The following is a 20,940-nucleotide window of genomic DNA, read 5'->3' as shown; positions in this document are numbered from 1 at the left end:
TGTGGCATTGTGGGCTAGTAACTTCTGGAAGCCATTAAGCAGCGTATGCTTTGTTTCCTTGTTGTTCCTGTAACCAATGTTGGGGGTCAGGGTCCGGCCTTTGAATCCTCTTCATGCTCTGATGCCAAAGCCTCTGGGTTTTTGCTGGTTTTCTTTAATTTTGACATATCTCACTGACTGGTGACAGATGAAGGTTTTGGTCCTCTTTTTTATGATCTTGCATTTTATTAGAGGTCTGAGGGCAGTCCTGATGTGGAGTCGGAAATGTTTACCATGTCCATAGTCAGCATTGAGGACGAGAGCTAAATTTTTGTTTAAATGTGTAATTTATATATATATTTCAGACAGGCTCTTATGTGTCCCAAGTTCTGTACCTGAGAACAGCCTTAAATTTTTGATCCTTTTGCTTTTGCCTCTAGAATGCTGGGACTAGAGGAGTACACCATCTTGCCCTGTTTATTTAGTACTGGGGACTGAACCTGGGTTTGTGTGGGCTAGGCAAGCACTCTGCCAACTGAACTACATCACCAGCCATAGTTTTCTAGCTCTGAACCTAGTAACTGTTAACAATGGTGCTATCACCAAAGACACACATTGAGAGGGATTTATTTATTTTGAGACAAGGTTTCTCAGTGTAGCCTTGGCTGTCCTGGACTTGCTTTGTAGACCAGGCTGGCCTTGAACTCACAGAGATCCACCTGCCTCTGCCTCCCGAGTGCTGGGATTAAAAGCATGTGCCACCACTGCCCAACTTGAGAAGGATTTTTAAAGGTGAAAACTAAAAAACAAAACAATATTTCTTTCTTTCTTTCTTTCTTTCTTTCTTTCTTTCTTTCTTTCTTTCTTTGAGATAGGGTCTTATGTAGTTCAGATTGGCCGTCGCTTTGTATTGGAGGATGATCTTGAACTTCTGGTCCTCCTGTCATGCTAGTCTTTTTTTATATAGTGTTGGAGATACAACTCAGGGTTTTATATATGCTAAGCAAGCTTTCTACTAACTGAACTACCTCCCTAGTCTTATGGAAGAAATTTTAATGTTCACAGGAGTTGTTTTTTTCTTTTCTTTTCTTTTCTTTTCTTTTCTTTTCTTTTCTTTTCTTTTAAGAAAAAAAAAGTTGGGCGTAGGTGTAGGTGTTGGGCATGTGCTTGCCAGCATGTATGTGAAAGCCTGAAAGTCAGATTACAGTGTTCAAGAGTCAATTTTCTTCCTCAACCTTTGGTGCAGGTGATGAACTCAGTACTTAGGTTGTGTGGCAAGGGCCTTTATCTACTGAACCACGGGGATTGTTATCCAATCACGAGCACTGCTTATGTGAAGCAGCATGCCCGAGTTAAGTCTCTGTGTGCCAACACAGAGCAATCTTAGGGGAATATTGATAAATGAAAAAGGCTGGTTTCAAAACAACATCTATGCCAGAATCATTTCATATTTAAGGAAAAAGTGAAACAAAAACTATTAATAGAACTGTGTATGCTCATGCATTTAAGTGGCTAATTCCTAGGAAGGCCTGGAGAGATAAACAGTTCTAGCTACAGTGGAAGGGGCAGGGCTGCCACGTGGAGGAGGTACCCTACTGTCTATTCTGTTTCTATACTACTCACACTTTACAAGAGCAATGTGTTTTTGTATTATTCGTATAGTTAAACTTTTGGCAGGGAGCTAGGTAGGCATGGTGGTTCATGCCTGCAATCTCAGCTCGTGGGAGGTGGTGGAAGGTAAATTAGAAGTTGAAAGCCCTCTGGGATCATAGTTAGCTGAGACCAGCCTGGGCTACGTGAGACCCAGTCTCAAAAGAAAAGGGAACATTTCTGGCTGAGCACAAACTTGTAAGCCCAGCTACACAGGAGGCTGAGGCCACAAATTCTTCTGTCTTCGCTTCCTAAGTGCTGGGACGATAGCTCTACGCCACCACTCCTGTGACACTTATTCTTGTGTGACCTTGTGCAAGGGATGTGTGTCCCTCTTTGGGTGTCAGTTTCATCATGGAGAAGGGAGGGAGTTGTGCCTGAACAACTTCAGGAATATTCTACCAAGACTTTACTAAGTATCCAAGGATAACAGATTTAATACTTTGCATAACTTTAAGGAGCAGGTATAATCATTTCCAGAAAAGGGCGTGGAGTCTCTTGAAGCTCTGAAGTCCCTGAGAATACTGATCTTAGGACTGGTTCAGAAATTTACCTTTCTCCTCACAGCCACTCTATACCCCTAAGTCATCTTTCTTTCTTGAGCTTCAACCTCCCCCTTCCCCTGGCAAAAGCCAACAAATATCCCTTCCTTGTGGTGTTGTGTGTGGAGCTATTAATTCATGGAGTCTTTTGGGGGACATGGGGAGTTGGGGGTTAGGGATAGGGGAGAAAGCAAGGCTCAGTCTGGCCTTTATTTCTATATCCTATGCCTCATAAGATCTGGAGATATAAGCATGGACCACCATGCGTGGATCACTGATGCAATCTTTACTGGGCTTCTATAAGACGACAAACCATGTTATAGGTGGCCTGGAACAGAAAAGAAGACAAAATCCGTGTTCCCAGTTTGTATTCTACCAAAAGGAAGAGAAACAAAATAAAGCAACACACAGCAGCAAAAATAGGTGCTAGACAGTGATGAGTGACGAAATAGTAATGTTGGCTACACGGATGCCTTAGGAGAAGACATTGTGGGTTTGGTTTACTGCCAAAATATCCAAATATGCAAAGACTTGAATGACTAAAAGGAGGCCGATGTGGGACAATTTTGAAGCCACAGGCTCACTGGGAAGTAGTAGCTTGTAAGAAATCGAGTGACGTAATATGTCAGTGAAAAGTGAGTAAATGTTATTGGATTCATTCAGTACAGAAGCTTTTATTGTTTCCCCACTTTGTGTCACCAATAGCAGTGGACACGGAGAATTCAGTGACTTGGTGCATGTATAATCCCATGTTCCATCACTATGCAAGACGCAGGTGAAATTTTAATTTCTATTCTTGTTATTATGAATGCGCCTTAGATCACTAGGCTCAGGGGTTTATTTTTCCTCCAGCCTCTACGGCCTCGATCCCTCCTCCGGACGCCAGGGTGCGCTGCGCAGTTCCTCAACTGAATGGCATCTTGCTCTTCCGTGCTTCCCTTCTCGTTGCTCAGCACTTCCGGTAGCGGGCGGAAGCAGGGGCCGGTAGCTGCTGATGCCGGGGTCCGGAGGCATGGCGGGGGCGGGGCGGGGGGGAGGTGTGCACGGAGCAGGCTAGGGCGACCCTTGCCCTGGCCCTATGAGCCAGGACCCTACAGGTGAGGACTTGTCCTTTTCGGCCCGTGAGAGCTGCGCGGCGGGCTCTTCCCCGCATGATACCCGGGACTCACGAGCCCAGGTGCCAGACCCCGCCCGCCCTGGGCTTTTTTTTCCGGGGGCGACCCATGGGCGTGTGTGTCTGCCTTTTGGCATCCTTTTCTTGTTTTGGAAGCAGTCTCCAAGAGGGGACATGTGCACTGTCTCTAACGAGGAAAAAAAAACCCTTGCTTTCACACATTTAGTGACCCGGTTTAGCCGTGCTTTCTTTCGTTTCAGAACGCACCACAGCGTCTACCATGGGCCAACGCCAGGGCTACATCGGTTTGGTGGCCGAAATAGGCCTGGTTGCTTCCAATACAGTGTACAGTTCAGCGAGGAGAATTAAACGTTAAACACAACCATGCAAGCGAACGTGTAAATAAAAATTGTGACAGATTACTATAGAAAGAACAAGAAAAAGATTTGGGTAGGATGGTCAAAAAAGATTTGCCAGAAGTTGACACCAAAGTTGTAACGAGAGAAATTAAAGCAAGTGCCAGGGAGAAAGCGTTTTCTTGTTTTTGTTTTGTTTTGTTTTGTTTTTTTTGGAAAATGAAAGTTCCCCTGTGATTACCCAGATTGACCAAGAATATGGCTTGAGGTTGGCTCAGTGTTTAAGAAGGGAGTTTGCTACCTGCCAAGCAACTGTGACCAGCATACAGAAGATAGGTGTGTAGTTAGCCCAGGGAGATCACCTTAAATATACACATAGCTAAAATAGAGAGTTGCAGGGAAGGAAAAGGGTGGCTAGTGTGTTGGGATATTGGTCTCATGAAGCGAAGGAAAGAATGCGAACCTTCAAAGACAGGATGATGAAGCTGATCTTCGAGATAGTTTATTTCAGCCTGTGATCTGTCAGTCACCCAAGCTCTTCTTTCCTGGGGCTTACAGTGGCTAGAGGGAATATGTAAATGAGCATATGACTGTGGCTGTGTTCCAGACAAAACCAGAGGTTTCGGGCCCTGCCTCCCTCAGGTCTCGCTCAGGTCCCGGTCAGCGTGCCATTTAGATCTTTATCCAGTGGCTTGTAGCTTGTACTAGGATCAGCTTGAAGCAAAGGGGTTGCACACCAGTACTCTCTCACTGTATGTTGTGAGGGTTTGGTTCGTTTTGTAGTCCTGGGGATCTTAACCCAGGGCTACTTGCTAGAAAAGCCTTTGCAGGGAACACTCCCCCTCCCTCACCCCAAGCTTTTGATTCTTTCTGATGATTAGTGATGTGCATACCTTCTTTGTCGGCCATTTATACTTTATCTGGTGTCATTTAAAAGAACGGGGGTTTGTGGCTATTTGTTGAGTTCTGGGAGTTCTTTAAATATGCCGAGTATTAACTCTTTGTCAGATATTTGGCCAGCAAATATTTTTATTCATTCTGTAGGTTGGCCTCCCCTGCTTTTTTGGGGGGAGGTTTGGGGGGTGGAGTGTTGGTAGTGTTGAGACAGGGTCTCACTGTGTAGCTCTGCTTGTCTGAGAACTTACAGTGTAGACTAGACTCAGAGTTCCACCTACTTGCTGTGTGGCCCTGGTTTTGTGAATACCAAATGGCCCTGTATGTGAGCCTGTCAGGCTTTGGCTAGATGTCTGAGAAGAGCCTCATAATCATCTGCTTGTCTCTGGAAGTGACTTATGGACCACCTAGAGGTGTGCTGCAGTGATCTCCTAGAGGTTTCTAGGCCAGGTATCTCGACAGGAGTAAGCATGGCAAGTGAAGGTTTATTTTGTGACTGTGTGTGTGTGTGTGTGTGTGTGTGTGTGTGTGTAGCCCAGGCTGGCCTTGAATTCGTGATCCTCCTGCCTCTGCCTCTTTCAGCAAATCCTACTGGTGTGAGCCACCACAACCGATGTGACTCTATTCTTTCTCATTGGCCTTCTATGCAAGTGATATACGTGCTTTGTAATGTGTTCTGAAATCAGGAAGTATAAGGACTCCAATTTGTTATTTTCCATATCATCTTAGCTATTTTTTATTTTTTGAGAATGTATATTGCTTCTAGGGTATAGTTTTGTTTTCCAAAAAGTGCCATTGGGATTTTGATAGAGATTGCTTGAATCTATAGATTGCTTTAGCATAAGAGCCCAGGAGGTGTGTATGTTTATGTTCAGTGTTACTTTAAAACAAACAAACAAACCCCATAGTCTTGGGGCTGGGAAAGTAACAAATGTGATAGTGTGGTTCCCCGGCCTCCGAGTGGTGGTGGTGGGTTTTTTTTTTTTTACTTGTGTGCCACGATACCCTGAGAGTGTGACTTTTGTGCTGTTCACATTTGACGTACTTGCTGGCTTATTCTTTGAAAATTCCTGTTTATACTTGGAAGCTATCCTTTCTATATTGTATCCTTCCTTCAGACCTTTAGATCTAAAAATGTCAGGATCACACTGTAACTTTAATCTAGGAAGGAGAAATCCGGTCACTGTTGTCCTGAGAGATCTTGGGTTTAGGAAGAGGAAACTCTGTTTAACGTGCATGTATGTATGTGTTCGAAAGTTTTGTTCCATTTTCTTGAGTTCTGCTTTTTTTCATTTTTTCATGTAGATATGTTATAATGGATCATCATGTTTCCACGATTAAACCTCGAAGAATCCAAAACCAGAATGTCATTCACCGCTTAGAACGCCGGCGCATCAGTTCAGGCAAGGCCGGAACCCACTGGCATCAGGTCCGAGTGTTCCATCAGAACGTCTTCCCCAACTTCACAGTTGTCAACGTCGAAAAGCCTCCTTGTTTCTTGCGTAAATTCTCACCTGATGGCCGCTACTTCATTGCTTTTTCCTCTGACCAGACATCTCTTGAAATCTATGAGTACCAGGGCTGTCAGGCAGCAGAGGACCTCCTGCAGGGCTACGAAGGGGAGATCTTGTCTAATGGCAACGACCAGCGGTCAGTCAGCATCCGAGGCCGGCTCTTTGAGCGCTTTTTTGTCCTGCTGCACATTACCAACGTGGCGGCCAATGGTGAGCACTTGAACCGGGAGTGCAGCCTCTTCACTGATGACTGCCGGTGTGTTATCGTGGGCTCCGCCGCCTACCTCCCAGATGAGCCTCACCCTCCTTTTTATGAGGTGTATCGGAACAGCGAATCAGTGACCCCCAATCCGCGATCCCCTCTCGAGGACTATTCCCTCCACATCATTGACCTTCACACTGGCCGTTTGTGCGACACACGCACATTCAAGTGTGACAAAGTGGTCTTGTCACATAACCAAGGGCTTTACTTGTACAAAAACATCCTGGCCATATTGTCTGTGCAGCAGCAGACCATTCATGTCTTCCAGGTGACTCCTGAAGGCACATTTATCGACGTTCGGACCATTGGTCGCTTCTGCTATGAGGATGACCTGCTCACCGTGTCGGCTGTGTTCCCCGAGGTGCAGCGGGACAGCCAGACCGGCATGGCCAACCCCTTTCGGGACCCTTTCATCAACTCCTTGAAGCACCGGTTGCTGGTTTATCTCTGGCGCAGGGCGGAACAGGACGGTAGTGCAATGGCGAAGAGGCGCTTCTTCCAGTACTTTGACCAACTGCGACAGCTGCGCATGTGGAAGATGCAGCTCCTGGACGAGAACCATCTGTTCATCAAGTACACCAGTGAGGACGTAGTGACGCTGCGGGTCACGGATCCCTCTCAGGTACGGGGTGAGCGCTCTTGTCCTTGTGTGTCAGGAACATACCCCTTAATGTAGTGTCGATTTTTGCTATGCTTGGGCTCAGATTTCAAGTCATTCCTTTCTGTCTGGCATCATACACTGAAGTTGACAAATGGAGGGTGAATGTCAAGCCACTGCCACGTAGACAGCCAACTCCATGGTCACTGTCTCAGTTGTCCCTCAGGACATTCTCAGTACCTGTACAGCCCAAATGCTGTAAGATCAGGGTTTGGACCACATAGGTATAATTCTACTTAAACTTTATAAGACTGCTTAAATGAATACTCCATGCCAAAATGGAAACCCTTTAGGGCCCAGCAGCAGAGGGTTTGTTTAGGATATGATGCTCTGGGTCCCCAGCACTGAAAAAAAATCTAAAAGTCTGACACTGTAGGCAGGTATGATGGCGCGCTTCTATAATGCTGACAATCCCAGCTGTGGGAAGGTGGAGGCAAACAGATCTTGGACCAAGGGCAGTGAGTTCCAGACCTGTCTAGGTTATGAGACCTTGACTTACAAGATTAAAGGAGGGTAAGTGGGGGTGTGAGGGAAGAATGCAGACAATACGCAGGTGAGTTAAAGTACCTTCTGGAAAGCCAGGGAACCCTAGCTATTTGTATTTGAAAAGCTCTCCACTTCATTCAGTGTTGACTTAGTAAGAGGTCTACCTTTCTCTTTCTTTCTTTCTTTCTTTCTTTCTTCTCCTCCTCCTCCTTCTTCTCCTTCTTCTTTTCGAGACAGGGTTTCTCTGTGTAGTTTTGGCTGTCCTGGACTCACTTTGTAGACCAGGCTGGCCTCGAACTCACAATGATCCACCTGCCTCTGCCTCCCGAGTGCTGGGATTAAAGACGTGCACCATCACTAACTGGCTAAGAGGCCTGTCTTTCTGTACCTTTGGCTCCCTTGCCCCAAGCCAGTTTTCCTAGTTTGGAAACAGAACAGTGAGGCAAATAGTAAACTAGGAAGTCAGCTGGCTCCACCTTTAAGAGACACTATAGATTGCTGGGGTTGACTCAGTGCTTAAAGCCTCTTCCTGCAAGCATGGGGGAGTTCAGAGTCCCAGAACCGTTGAAAATGCCAGGTAGTCGTGGTGGCCTGCTTGTAATTCCAGTGTTTGGAAGGTGGAGACAGTCCCAAGAGCAACCTGGCTAGTCAGCAAGCTCTGCATTCAGCTGAAAGACACTACCTTAATGAATAGGGTGGGCAGTGATTGAAGAAGACTGCCAATGTCAACTTCGGGCCTTTATATGCCTAGGGTTAGTACATAAAGTACTCACATGATGTGCACACACACCCAAATTCACACTCATACATATCACATATGCATGAGAAACATAAATAAATAAATAAAAAGAGGTACTATACAGGACATCATTTCTAAAGCCCTTGCTTAGCCTGTGGTAAAATATCTTCCAACAGGCTTCCCTCTCCCCAAATCAGAGCTTGTGCATTCTAATAAGGGGAAGTGATCAGGTTATTTTATTTTTAAAATTTCTTTTTCTTCCTTGTTATTGATGAGTAGGACCACTGAGCCACAACAGCTGAACATCTAGTTCATCTTATGCGTCATGGAAGATAGGTGGTAGAGTCCTTGACTTCTTTCCCCTCCTGTCCTTAATTTCCCAGTCCGCTGTAGAGGGAGAGCTGGCCAATGCTAGTGTAATTTTATATTCACATAATTAGGAAAGATCCTGTTAAAACCCTGATATGATCAAAGTGTGTCCTGGTCTAAAGTTGGGACATGAGTCAGTCTTTTCTTTGGGTTTCAGCTATAATTACCTTTCTATTTTGGAAGGAATACGTTGTCTGTTATCACTGCACTGAGATTGTCCTTTTTCTCTTTAACTAAAAGGTGACCTATTTTTTTCTGGTCGTTACAGTCAGTTACAGCTAGACATGCTGCTGGGGCTGTGGCCTCTGCTCATGAAGTTTGAAACTCAAAACCTAGTCTCTGCCCTGCTTGGCCTCTTGTCTCCTCCAGTTTAATTTGATAAGTTCCAATAAGGTTAATGAGTGAAAACTGCATCCATAGACAAAGCCTTGGTAATGTTATGGGTATTATTCTCAGGTTGTCCTCCAGCCTCTTTAATTTGCAGCCAAATTAAATTTCCAGGTAACTGCAAAGTCATGTAAGAGGAGCTGTGGGAAGGACTAATTACTAGAGACAGGTGGGCCCGGTGGCTCTAGAGGTGAGATTAAGACTCAATCAGAGGATGATGAAATACTACTCCCTGTGTCCTGAAGACTTTGTAAACTCCTGCTGGAAGCTTGCAGATTCAGCTCACACTGCTGCATTCACTGTGACAAAAACTCAGATACCTGGAGCTTCCTGTCAGGCAAGGCCGAGCACTGTAAGGGAAGAGGCCTGGTCACCCAGGGCCCCATTCAGAAAAAGCAGTGACTGCCACTTATGGCATTTAAATGCTTTTCAGGTTCCTCCTCTAATTTTAACTGGCAGAAATCTCAAATGTATCTTACAAAAGCCCTTGGCTGAAAGAACATTTGTGGAGAAAGAAATGGAAAATGTGTGTCTGATTTTTCATTTGTTCATCTGCAGTATCCTGCGTGGATACAACTTGCCCAGGCAGTTTTAGCACACAATGTACTTAAGGTGTCTCTCTGCATGCTAGAAATATTAAGAGGGAAAAATAAATGCCCCTAAATTGAACTTTCAACTGTACACATAGAAGAGAAAATCATTTACCAACAGGCAGCCTAGGCTGCAAATCACTTTCTCAGCAGGAAGGAAAATTAAATCTGGCATTTTTAAAAACTTAAAAAAAATTTTTTAGGGTGGATTGGGGAACAAGTAGGGAATAAACACTTGGAAGAAAAAATATTGAATTTGCACAGTTTGAAATGAAAGATTGAAAGCCTTTTTATATCTACATGCTGGCCAGCTCAGTAATCCTAGCAGCGCACTGGCATGGGAAATCTGGTGGCATCGAGGCTCTCAACTGATAGAGCCAATGCTGCTTCCTCCATCCCCAGAAGCTCTGGAGGCATGCTCCCTCTTCAGTGCCAAGGCTGAGTCCCTGAGTGGCTTGTTGAGTGGTGCGGACTTTAAGTCAAGTGGAAAGCTTCCTAGGCCTGGCTCCCCATGGCTGCCTCTGTTCTTCTGCAGGCGTCCTTCTTTGTGGTGTACAACATGGTGACAACAGAGGTGATTGCAGTGTTCGAGAACACATCCGATGAGCTGCTGGAGCTCTTTGAGAACTTCTGTGACCTCTTTCGCAATGCCACCCTGCACAGTGAAGTCCAGTTCCCTTGCTCAGCTTCTAGCAACAATTTTGCAAGGCAGATCCAGCGCCGGTAAGCTGTCCCGCTAGGCTTTGTGGGCTTAACTTTGAATGGTTGGTGTCAGGCTGGTAGCCATTTGCATCAGGACACTTTATGTTGTGGTCTTGGTAGGTCTGCCTGTTGCAACCAATTCCTGTGTCATCCTGATATATTCCCGTTTCTGACGACCTATGTAATTATTTGTGCATCTTCTGGGTCTGTCTTAGACCATGTGTGAGCTGCAGGAAGATAGAAACTACATCTGTTTGTTGCTGTATTCTCAGTGGCTCACTGCCAAGTCCTTAACTATTTGTGGGTTGAGTGATGGAGATCATTTTAGAACTTCTAGTTAAATATGGCATGGTGAACACATCCATTGGGAAACCCCTCTAAAAATAAAGTGAAGGGATAGGGGGGTGGACTGTAAGAACAGAAGAGACAAACAGAGCTATTGATAGAGTTTTGGAAGTAGAAAGTCCATGGTGTCTAAGAACCTTCTTAGTATGTCAGCATGAAGGAAGAGTTCTTTTGGGCTAAAAGCCTCTGTTGAATTTGGCGTAGTCAGGCAAGGCCTCCTCAGCTTTCCTACCTAAATTGCTCTAACCTTAACGAGATATGGAAAATATCTCTTTTTGGTCCCCAAATAGGCCAGACCTCATTGAGCGGATGAATCAGAGCAAGCATTACTGCTTCTGGGAAAGATGAGCAAACAGGTAACTTACTGCAGTGGCTCCGTGTTTGTGCACAGGGACAGTTGGGGCTAGACAGAGATTCTGACACCTCATCTGCCTATGCTGTCTCTCTGACACACCTCGCTTCTGGCAGCATCATTTCCTTCTTTGCAGGTTTTGAAGCAGGGCCTCACTCTGTAGGTACAAGTAGGGTACAAGGCCATGGTGGTTCACCGTCCTGGCCTTCCTATTGCTGGGATTACAGGTGTGGGACACTTCCCCTTCCTTTTTGGTGACAGTGATGGGAATCTTCGTTCAAATTTAAGTTTTAAGTTACTCATATCATTAACAACTTACAGAAGGTAGGTACCCTTGTTTGCTTCCTAAACACTATGACCAAAAGCAACCTAGAGGAATGGTTTTATCCCAGCTTACACTTCTGGGCCACTCTTCATCACTGATGCAAGTCAGGGCAGAAATTCAAGGTGAGAACTTGACACAGAATCTGCTTACTGTCTTGTTCCTGCCTAGCACAGCCAGCTTTTTATACAGTCCAGGACCACAGTCGGCTTGACCCTCCTTCATCTGTCAGTAATTCAAACCCTTCACAGACTGGCCACAGGCCAGTGCCATCTAGGCGATCCTTCAGTTGTGATTCCCTCTTTGAAACTAACTAGTATAGTGGGTACATGCAGTGAAAACATCCAAGAGGCACGCTCCATGTGGTCAGGAAGTTAGATTTCTGTTCACTGCTGTGTCCACACCTAGTCTAGTGTGTCTGCTGAGAGGAGCGCAGCAATGCCTGCTGATGGATGCGGCAGTTAGGAGACAGAGGACCTCTTCTGCAGAGTGAGTCCCTCTGGAGTTAAGGAACACCACAGGCACCGCATGAGGAAACAGTGACAGGAGAAAAGTTGCAAGCTCATTTATAATGAGCTTAAAATTTTTTGATGCCACCAGAGACTGAAAGAGCATAAATAGCCTCGTCCATCTTCCCCACAAAATGTATCTTGAGTAGATTTTGTAAGCTGCCCTATCATAGTTTGCTTTGTTAAAAATGTAATGCACATATAAATTGAAATGATTATTTTTTATTTCTTGTGAATATGTGGCTCTTAATGCAAAATTGTATGGTAAAGTTTCTCTAGTAGTAGTCTTTATGTAACAAAACAACCAAGTAAACTTGAGTAGCTTATGGATTAGCATAAACCATGCAAACAAACACAATGGACTCCTTTTTTTTTCAAATATTTATTTATTTATTATTATGTATATGGTGTTCTTCCTGCATGTACACCTGTAGGCCAGAAGAGGACATCAGATCACATTACAGATGGTTGTCAACCACTATGTGGTTGCTGGGAATTGAACTCAGGACCTTTGGAAGAGCAGGCGGCGCTCTTAACCACTGAGCCATCTCTCCAGCCCACACAATGGACTCTTAAGACCTGAAACATTTGAGAAGCATCTTTATCCTAAGAGACCAAAAAAGACTAGGAAAGGAAGAGGCAGAATTGCAGTCACTGGAAAAACTAAGGGTGTAAATACAAGGGTGTTCCTAGAATACTGCTGCTCTAGGAGACCTGAAATTTGTTAAATTTAGCTGAAGAAATCTTCAAGGGGAAAAGGAGTAGGGAGTGGCATAGGGAAATGGGAAAGAGAATTAAAGAAAATTGAGAGCATTTGCCCTAGAGTTCTGTACCTGGCTGCTCCTAAGTGAGAGAAATGAAGGACCAAAGGTGTAGAAACAACTACTTTCTAACCCTGAAGGACAGAACTTTCTAGATTGGCATGCCATCCATGGCTATTGAACCACCTGTTAAACTTTGAGGAAGTTTTGCAATCAGATTGTTGAACATAGTCGTTACTACATTGTAGTTACTCCCTGACTTTGACATTACCCATGCTTCTGAAGTTATCGTTTTTGTAGTTGGTGGAAGCCACACAGTGAAGTGCTGTGGCTCGTCTCCGACAGCGTTCCATGATGTCACGTTGGTGCCTTGAAACTGGCCACAGCAGGAAGCTTTACACCACAGAAATTGGCAAATGCTACAAATCATGCCCCTCCCCCTGCCAAGAAAAATCACCCACTTTACCAGCATTCTGCTCAATCAAGTACTTAGTATAGTCAGTGAGAAAAGGCCCGCATGGAGATATGCTGCCCGATTTTGGTATTGGCGATAAAGGTAAATTTCAAAAACTTTGAGCAAGAACATACATTTCACATGCAAAAATGTTATTAGAATGGTGTCAGATTTGTCAGGGACAATGCTAAGAGCTTAAAGATGCTACGATCTTGCCTTCAAACATTTTGTGAAAAGAATGATTTCAAGGGCTTGGGAATGTAGTTCAGTGACAAAGTGCTTGTCTCTTGCTCACAAGGCTCTGGGTTCAGTCCTGCCCCCACACCTGGGCCACCCTGAAGTGACTGGTTTTTTTCTTTTCTTTATTTTTTTGAGGCAAGAGCAGTCCAGGCTAGCCTTGAACTTTGAGTTCTTCTGCCTTGATTATTGATTACTGTGCCTTGTGAAGAGGATACTTTCTCATTTAGAATTCTATATTAAAAGAGAGTAGAACAAAAATAATTTCAGATCTGATCTGGAGCCTCAAAAATAAATCACCTTTTATGTATCTTTCTGAGGAAGCCTTTGGAAAATGCATGTCGTAGTAAACCACAACGGAATGGTTTTTGGGCAGCAGAGAGGGTCAGAGTTCTGAAGGTGCTGAAAGGGAAGCCACAGGACCACAGTTCACAGGTCAGACCTGAACGACGTGGCAAGGTGGAGTATCCGGGAAGGAGGCATTACAGGAAAAGGCCGAGCCGGGCAGTGTCTGGTGGGTCTGAGTGTATCATCACTGCTCTTCTGGTAGGGTCGTCAATGGTCTGAGAGCAGAGCTGCTGAGGGCGACCAAGAGCTACCCATGGTTAGGCAGCAGAGGCAATAGCAAGCCCAGTGGCCAAGGTGCTTCTGGCCTCTGAAGGACACTTAGTGAGGCCAGGTGACAGGATTGGAGAGAGCAGGGGCAGTAATTGGAGATAGAGGCAGAGACTCACATGACTGTTCTACAACTTTAGATGGTACAGAGTAGTGGCAAATGATACTGGTTCATCTTTCTGTCTCCCTGTGCGCCTCTGTCCACTGAGGATCAATCCTAGAGGCCTGTGGTATGCTTGGCAAAGGCTGTGCTATTGAGTTATATCCCCAGCCATCTTTTTACACCTTTATGTAAAGGAATCTCACCAAGTTGCCCAGGCTGGTCTAGATCTTGTCTTTGGACTTTCAGTCCTGTCTCAGCATCCCGAATAACTGAGATTACAGACCTATGTCACTAACCAGATGGCTTTCCTTATTTTAAACTGAGATATAAAAATGGCCTGTTTATGTGTTGATGGGATGGATCCTGCCAAGAGTCCTGCCTAGTATGTGAGAGGGCATGAGGACTACTGCCCACAAAGGGAGATTGGAGTGCTATGCAGGGACAGATGCTCTGTGGAGACCTTAAAACGTTCTCTTTACCTTCTGTGTTTGTCAGTGACAAACTAGGGGGAGATGAGGTAGCTTTGGAAGAGAGTGGGAGGCAGGCTGCACTGTGGAAGTACAAATGAGTATCCTTCCACATTGAAGGCCTATGTAGGGTTGGTGGCCATAAGGCTGAAAAGAGCATTTCACAGGCACAGAATCAGGAGAGTCGTACTGTAAAGCAGAGTTGAAGGTTGTTGAGCATGTATGCGGTGCAGCTGTTTCATGGTTGGCCACGAATTGTAAGATGGTAAAGAAGAAAGCGGACATAATGGGTGTGTGAGATGGAAGAAGAATGTTGGTAGAATCATTGGGTTTTGCAGGACTGCTGAAGTTGGGATATGTAGAAGGCTGGGGCTGGGAAGAGAGGAGAGCAGGGCTGGACCGTGGGATGCTCCACCTGGGATTGCAGTGGTTACAAGGTAAGGGTGAGGCTATTCAAGTACAGGGTAGAGGCTGAGGAATGTCCAGCGAGGAGGTCGTGATGTTAGAATTAAGAGATGTTAGTTGGACAGAGTGACAACAGCCAAGAGATTCCAGAGAGATGGCTTCTCCATAACTGAGGGGGTGGGAGCTGGGAGACTGAGGATATGGTGGGTACTGCTGAGGAAGAGGAGCGCTTCTATGGACAGGTCCTGTAGGTTGTCCTAGATGCTTTGTGGCCATCACAAAGCCGTGAGCTAGCTCCCATAATGTTACCATCAGTGGTGGCAGGGACAGAGACACAGGGACCGTCACTGCAGTAAAGCCAGATCGTGGCATGACTACAGAAAAGAATCTCAGGATGTGGCAGAATTGGAAGTCATTAGACATTTTGAACAGATTTAAGAACAGGGTTAAGACTGAAGTGTAAAAGGCACCTGGGGAAACGGTGAGACATACCCACGTGGCTAGAGGCTCTCAAATGAGAGTTGTAATTAAATGTCTTTAAAGTAGCTGTATATACTGATTTTGGTGGCTTCTTGGTTATATCTAAGAGGGTTGCTAAGGAACCTTTTCTTTTCTGGCAAATGAGGTTTAAGATGGTTCCAAAGATGCCCTGAGAGGAGTACAGCTGATAAAAGCCCTAGTTCACAAGAACTGCAGGGAAAGTTAAGATGTTAAATTTAAAAAAAAATCGTATGTGTATAGTCTGTATGTGAGTATGAGTGTGTGTGCCATGGCACATGTGGGATGTTTGAAGACCGCTTTTGGGCTCAGTTATCTCCTTCACTTGTGGGGTCTGGTGGTTAGATTGAGGTCAGGTCTTCAGGCTTGTGTGGCAAGCATTTCTGCCTGAATGTCAGACATGTGTATGTGAGTTTGAAAAGGAGGCAGCTGTTGAGAAAGCGTACCTCACTGGTGCTTTGTTTTAGGTTCAAAGACACGATTATAAATGCCAAGTATGGAGGGCACACGGAGGCTGTGCGCCGGCTACTAGGCCAGCTCCCCATCAGTGCTCAGTCTTACAGTGGGAGCCCCTACCTGGATTTGTCTCTCTTCAGCTACGATGACAAGTGGGTGTCAGTCATGGAGCGACCCAAGACTTGTGGAGATCACCCGATCAGGTACTTTGTCACCGTCACAGCTCCAAATTGCTTGAAGTGAAGGGCACTGTGCTTCCTCTTTCTATGACGTGGGTCAGTAGCTTACTGTCTCTTCTTGTGCTTCTGCTGGATGGAAGGGGAGGCTGTTGGTGCTGTGCGGGATGGAAGGGGAGGCTGTTGGTGCTGTGCGGGATGGAAGGGGAGGCTGTTGGTGCTGTGCGGGATGGAAGGGGAGGCTGTTGGTGCTGTGCGGGATGGAAGGGGAGGCTGTTGGTGCTGTGCGGGATGGAAGGGGAGGCTGTTGGTGCTGTGCGGGATGGAAGGGGAGGCTGTTGGTGCTGTGCGGGATGGAAGGGGAGGCTGTTGGTGCTGTGCGGGATGGAAGGGGAGGCTGTTGGTGCTGTGCGGGATGGAAGGGGAGGCTGTTGGTGCTGTGCGGGATGGAAGGGGAGGCTGTTTCTGTTGTGCAGTGAGGGCTTGGATCACTTAGGTGTTATTCTCAGAAGTTGCTCTTGCTGCTCTTGGCTCCCCATGAAAACATTTTATTCAGATACGTGCTGTCTGCTTTTAAAAATATCCAAGGAAGCCAAGGTTGGTGGTGCATACCTTTAATCCCAGCACTTGGGAGGCAGAAACAGGTAAATCTCTGAGTTTGAGTTTACTTTGTCCTACCGAGCCAGTTCCGGGACAGCCTAGCTACACAGAGAAACCTTGCCTTGAAAACAAAACAAAAGCATCCAAGGAAAGGAGCTATATTTTACATTTTTAATAACCTAATGGCATTCATAACAGATTTTGTATCCAGTGTTTCTTACTCAAATTATTTTATCTATGTTACTTAGTAGAAAAAGGCAGAGGTAACTTTTTGCTGCTGTAATCTTTTGTTTCTCGTTTAAGATCATTTTATGCCTATGAGTGTTTTGCTTGCATATGTGTATGTACACCAAATGTGTACCTGGTGCCTACAGAAGTCAGAAGAGGGTGGCAGATGCCCTGACCTGGAGTTATGGCTGCTTGTGAGCTACCATACTGGGAGTTACGGGTGGTTCTATGTTACCATGCGGGTGCTGGGAATTGAACTCAGGTTCTCTGCTAGATCAGCAAGTTCACATAACTACTGAGCCATCTGTCCTTCCAGTTCCTTCTGCTGGGATCTTAAAGCTAGCCCTAGGAGGCCTCATTTTCTTTTAAAAGCACTCCTGTCCCTCTGTATTTCAAGCCTGTACTGTGCTGGATGCTCTGAAGAGGGACTGCCCTGTCTCTACTGGGGTTGCCTGGCCAGGAGTGCTAGGAGTCCTAGGCTGTAGCTTGGAAGGTCTTTTCACAAGGAGACAGTAGCACTCAGAGTTTGTAGTTTTGTTCATTCCTTTTATCCCTCGCTTGCTCCCTCCCTCCTTCCCCTCTTCTCTAGGCTAGCTTTGGATTTAATGTACAGCCAAGGATGACCTTGAACTTCTCCTTTCCTCCCTGTTGTATTATAGTGTTATAGTTATATGTGTATTATCACATGTAACTAGTCAGGATGTTTTGTCATCTAGCTTCATTATGTATTAACATATTCTGGACAATTAATCACTATTTATAATTTTCCTTTGTGAAATTGCAGTCAAATTTCAAAACTCAATTAAAAGTTTTTGTTCTATCATGGCAGGTTTTTATATCTATGATGACCCTCTATGTACTTCCAAATTTCAAGATTACCAACTTGTGACCAGCCTGGTTTCCTCTCTCCCCACCTCCCTGCTGCTTTGGACTATTTTTCAGTAAATCCCAGTTTTCCTAGAATTTTACCCATAAACATTTCAGTGTGGAGTTTTAAAAGATAACAAGCTTTAACAAACAATAAAACCCTGATAATATCCCATCTAAACAAAATTGACAAAAACTTATTCCTGGGGCTGAGAATGTAGCTCAGTAGGTGGAATGCTTTATCTAGCCTGCACCAAGCCCTAGGTTCAGCTCCCAGTACCCAACAAACCTGATGTGGTGGTGCAGGCCTGTAATCCCAGCACTTGAGAGGAAGAGGAGGAGGAGGAGGAGGAGGCAGGAAGATCAGTTCAAGATCTTCCTCAGCACATAGGGGGTTTGAGGACAGCCTGATATATGAGGCTCCTTTTCACTGCCTCAGAACAAACATTGTGAATATCACCAAGCATCTAATTACTTTTTCTGTATTGCTTATGAATATTCTTAGCGCAGTTCCTTTGTTTGACACGCATTCTAAGCAACGTTCATATGTATGTGGCTGCTACCCTTAAAACCTTAGTCTGTAACTTTCCTCTTTATATTTCTTGCAGTGAAATTACTGTTCATCACCAGCATGTTCATCCTGTAGTCTGTCTCAAGTCTGGGTTCATTGCGTGCTGGGGGTACGATTTACCGTATTTCTCATTCTTTCTGCTTTCCTACAAGTTTGTAATTAGAATTAGAAGCACAAACAAATCACTTTAAATAATAAACCCTGTATGTGCTGGGGACAATATAGGTAGGCTAGTGTGCTTTTTATGCGTAAGAGCACATAGTAGGCCTCATTTGATATAGTCAAATAGACAAATTCTATCCTTGCTGACTTCCCTGCTTTTCTGGTTTGAAAGGATGAGCCTAAGCAACACACTGCAGTGTTGTTGCTATGACTGAAGAGGCTTCTCTTGTAATTTCTTTGTGCTTTTACTTAAAATGAGAGTTGGAAGGGCACTAAAGGCATCTGAGGAGGCAGTGCTGGCATACGCATCTGGTCCTTTTTTGTCTTTGTTAATATATATATTTGTACATATTTTCTCTCGTGGCTTTAATCACAGTAGGCATCAGAGCATGTCGACTGCTTTAACTGTAGGCATGTGTTTCCACTGTGTTACACAGTCCTCACTATTGCAGTTGCGTGAGAGAGCGTGTACTGAGTAGATGCACCGTCATTTATCCAGCCTTCTGCCCATCTTGTTTAAGCATTTTTACATTGGAGCAACTCTGATAGTGCCTCATTAGTCACTTAAATTCTGAAGCGTGAATTTTTGGAGATGGGATTATTTTATCAAAAAGTATGAAACCTTTGAGCTCAGAGGTGACATATTTCCCTGGATTTGAGCAAGGCCCTGGATTTGAGCCTTAGCTCTGAAAAGTAATGATAGTAATAAAACGTGTGAACATCTTTAGATTTGTTTCTCCGTCTGCTTTTCAGAAAGGGAAACCAGAGCTTTTTAGTTCAAAAGTCTCCATTTTCTGGAATGATCCTCCAACCTGTTCTCTAGTTTCCCAGACCACAAGCCATTCAGAAACATCTTTTGTCTCACTGTACTAGATGGGAAATCCAACCTAACCCACTCACCAGTTTGTGCACAGGCGAGTGCCCCACTACTGAGTTGCATCCCCAGCATGTGGTTCTACCTCTGTATGTGAAAACAACAGTCTTCAAAAAGAATTGATTTGATTTGAATTTTTTATTATTTTATTTATTGAAATGCTCTCATGTAGCTCAGGCAAGCCTCAAACTTGCTATCTAGCTAAGGCTGGCCTCGAACTCCTGATCCTCCTACCTCTGCCTCCAGAGTGCTGAGATTACAGCATACGCAACTATACCTAGTAGAAGAATTTGTTCTTAAAAGCTGAAAATCTTAAAGATGAGCAGAATGACACTGTTGTGTACACTAGCTGCTTATGGCTGTTGAACACTTAATGTGAAGAGAGGCCAAGCTGAGATGAATGTATGTGTACGTATTGAATTTCAAGATTTAGTGAAAGAATGTGTGCATCTCATTTTTTTGCAGTGACTGTGGGTTCTAATGGTAGTATTTTGGATATATTGAATTAAGTTAAATATATTACAAGATAGATTTCACTTTTTTATTTTTAATGTGGCTAGTCAAAGATTTAAGGTTGCACATGAAGCTTGGATATGCTGTTAGCATTTCATTTCTAATGCCATCTTAGACAGCCTTTAGTCAGGACCCTCTGGAAGTGGGGCCTGTAATTCAGAGTCATCGTGAGAAGAAGAGACCACTGCCTAAGGTCAGGAGTTAACTTCACAGTTGCTCTGCCTCTAAGCTGAGCTGACCAGCTAAGTGGCTTCGTGGTCCTGCCGAGCTGGGTTGCTGCAAGATGCCTTTCCCTTTCTAGAGGAACTGAGTGTCTACATCCCCTGCAGTGCAGAGGTCAGGATGGCAGTGATTGCAACACCCTGTCCCTTTTCTCTGTAGGTTCTATGCCCGGGACTCTGGCTTGCTGAAGTTTGAGATCCAGGCGGGCTTGCTGGGCCGCCCCATCAACCACACAGTGAGACGCCTCGTTGCCTTCACCTTTCATCCCTTTGAGCCTTTTGCCATTTCTGTACAGAGGACTAACGCAGAGTATGTTGTCAACTTCCACATGCGACACTGCTGCACCTAGCTGCCTCACCACAACCCTGCTTTACTCGATGGACTCTAGAGCAAAAGCTGCTGCTGCCAGCTTTTGGTATTCCAAACTGGTTCACCTCACCTACGGCGGAGCCTGAGACAAAGGATGGGAGCATACCTGAGTGGGACTCTGTGCTCCTATGATCAGTTTTAAAGCTCTCTTGCTTCTCCCATGGGAACACCTAGCACTAAGTCCGTCTGATTTTGTTTACTTAGCATTTTGTGTATGTGAAGAGAGAAGCATCTATACCTTCCCTCCTTGGTGTCACTCTTCAGCATTATGGTGTGAATCCTGCAGCAGGTTAATCTTATTTACTCCTGAGAATTATGTACTCCTTTCCATTCCCCCAGCAAGCAGGGCTGTCTTTATAAGAGAAAATAAAGCCTTGGTATTTTCTTATGAACCTGTCTTCTGCTTGATGTTTCCTTCACACCAGTGCTTTTTGGACACTTGGATTGAGAGAGAGACTGTGAGAAAAATGGAAGGCCCTGGCTGCAGCAGCTGCTCCTGAGTGTGCTAAGTGGCTAGTGCCCTCATGAAAGGCAGTCATTTGCCAGCACTGTTTCTTTCCCAAGGGCTTTCTCCTGGTAATTGTTAGTGCCA

At 45.0% G+C, this 20,940-nt stretch overlaps 1 protein-coding gene across 3 annotated transcripts; it reads left to right on the top strand.

Annotated features, from left to right (window-relative positions):
- The first annotated feature begins 3,142 nt into the window (after positions 1-3,142).
- Positions 3,143-20,740, top strand: DET1 (DET1 partner of COP1 E3 ubiquitin ligase). Of its 3 annotated transcripts, none has more exons than XM_084756215.1 (5): positions 3,143-3,268; positions 5,841-6,933; positions 10,076-10,263; positions 15,778-15,969; positions 20,139-20,740. In XM_084756215.1, the coding sequence occupies exons 2-5, from the start codon at positions 5,851-5,853 to the stop codon at positions 20,326-20,328; spliced, it is 1,653 nt and encodes a 550-aa protein (XP_084612341.1). In that variant the 5' UTR covers positions 3,143-3,268; positions 5,841-5,850; the 3' UTR covers positions 20,329-20,740. The 3 variants fall into 3 exon arrangements, with proteins under 3 accessions (XP_084612341.1, XP_084612340.1, XP_084612339.1); XM_084756214.1 differs by lacking the exon at positions 20,139-20,740 and adding an exon at positions 10,878-10,943 and having other exon boundaries at positions 3,145-3,268; positions 15,778-15,854; XM_084756213.1 differs by lacking the exon at positions 15,778-15,969 and having other exon boundaries at positions 3,145-3,268.
- The last annotated feature ends 200 nt before the right edge of the window (positions 20,741-20,940 follow it).

Source organism: Acomys minous (genome assembly GCF_964271855.1).
Source record: "Acomys minous genome assembly, chromosome: 2".
NCBI lineage: Eukaryota > Metazoa > Chordata > Mammalia > Rodentia > Muridae > Acomys > Acomys minous.
Note: the sequence above shows the minus strand (reverse complement) of the source record. Positions and strands in the feature narration are given on the sequence as shown.

Excerpts from the sequence above, each read along its gene's own strand:
- DET1 (XM_084756215.1), top strand. The coding sequence starts at position 5,851 with ATGGATCATCATGTTTCCACGATTAAACCTCGAAGAATCCAAAACCAG. Across the intron at positions 10,264-15,777 it reads GCAAGGCAGATCCAGCGCCG|GTTCAAAGACACGATTATAA; the intron begins GTAAGCTGTCCC and ends GCTTTGTTTTAG. Across the intron at positions 15,970-20,138 it reads TGTGGAGATCACCCGATCAG|GTTCTATGCCCGGGACTCTG; the intron begins GTACTTTGTCAC and ends TTTTCTCTGTAG.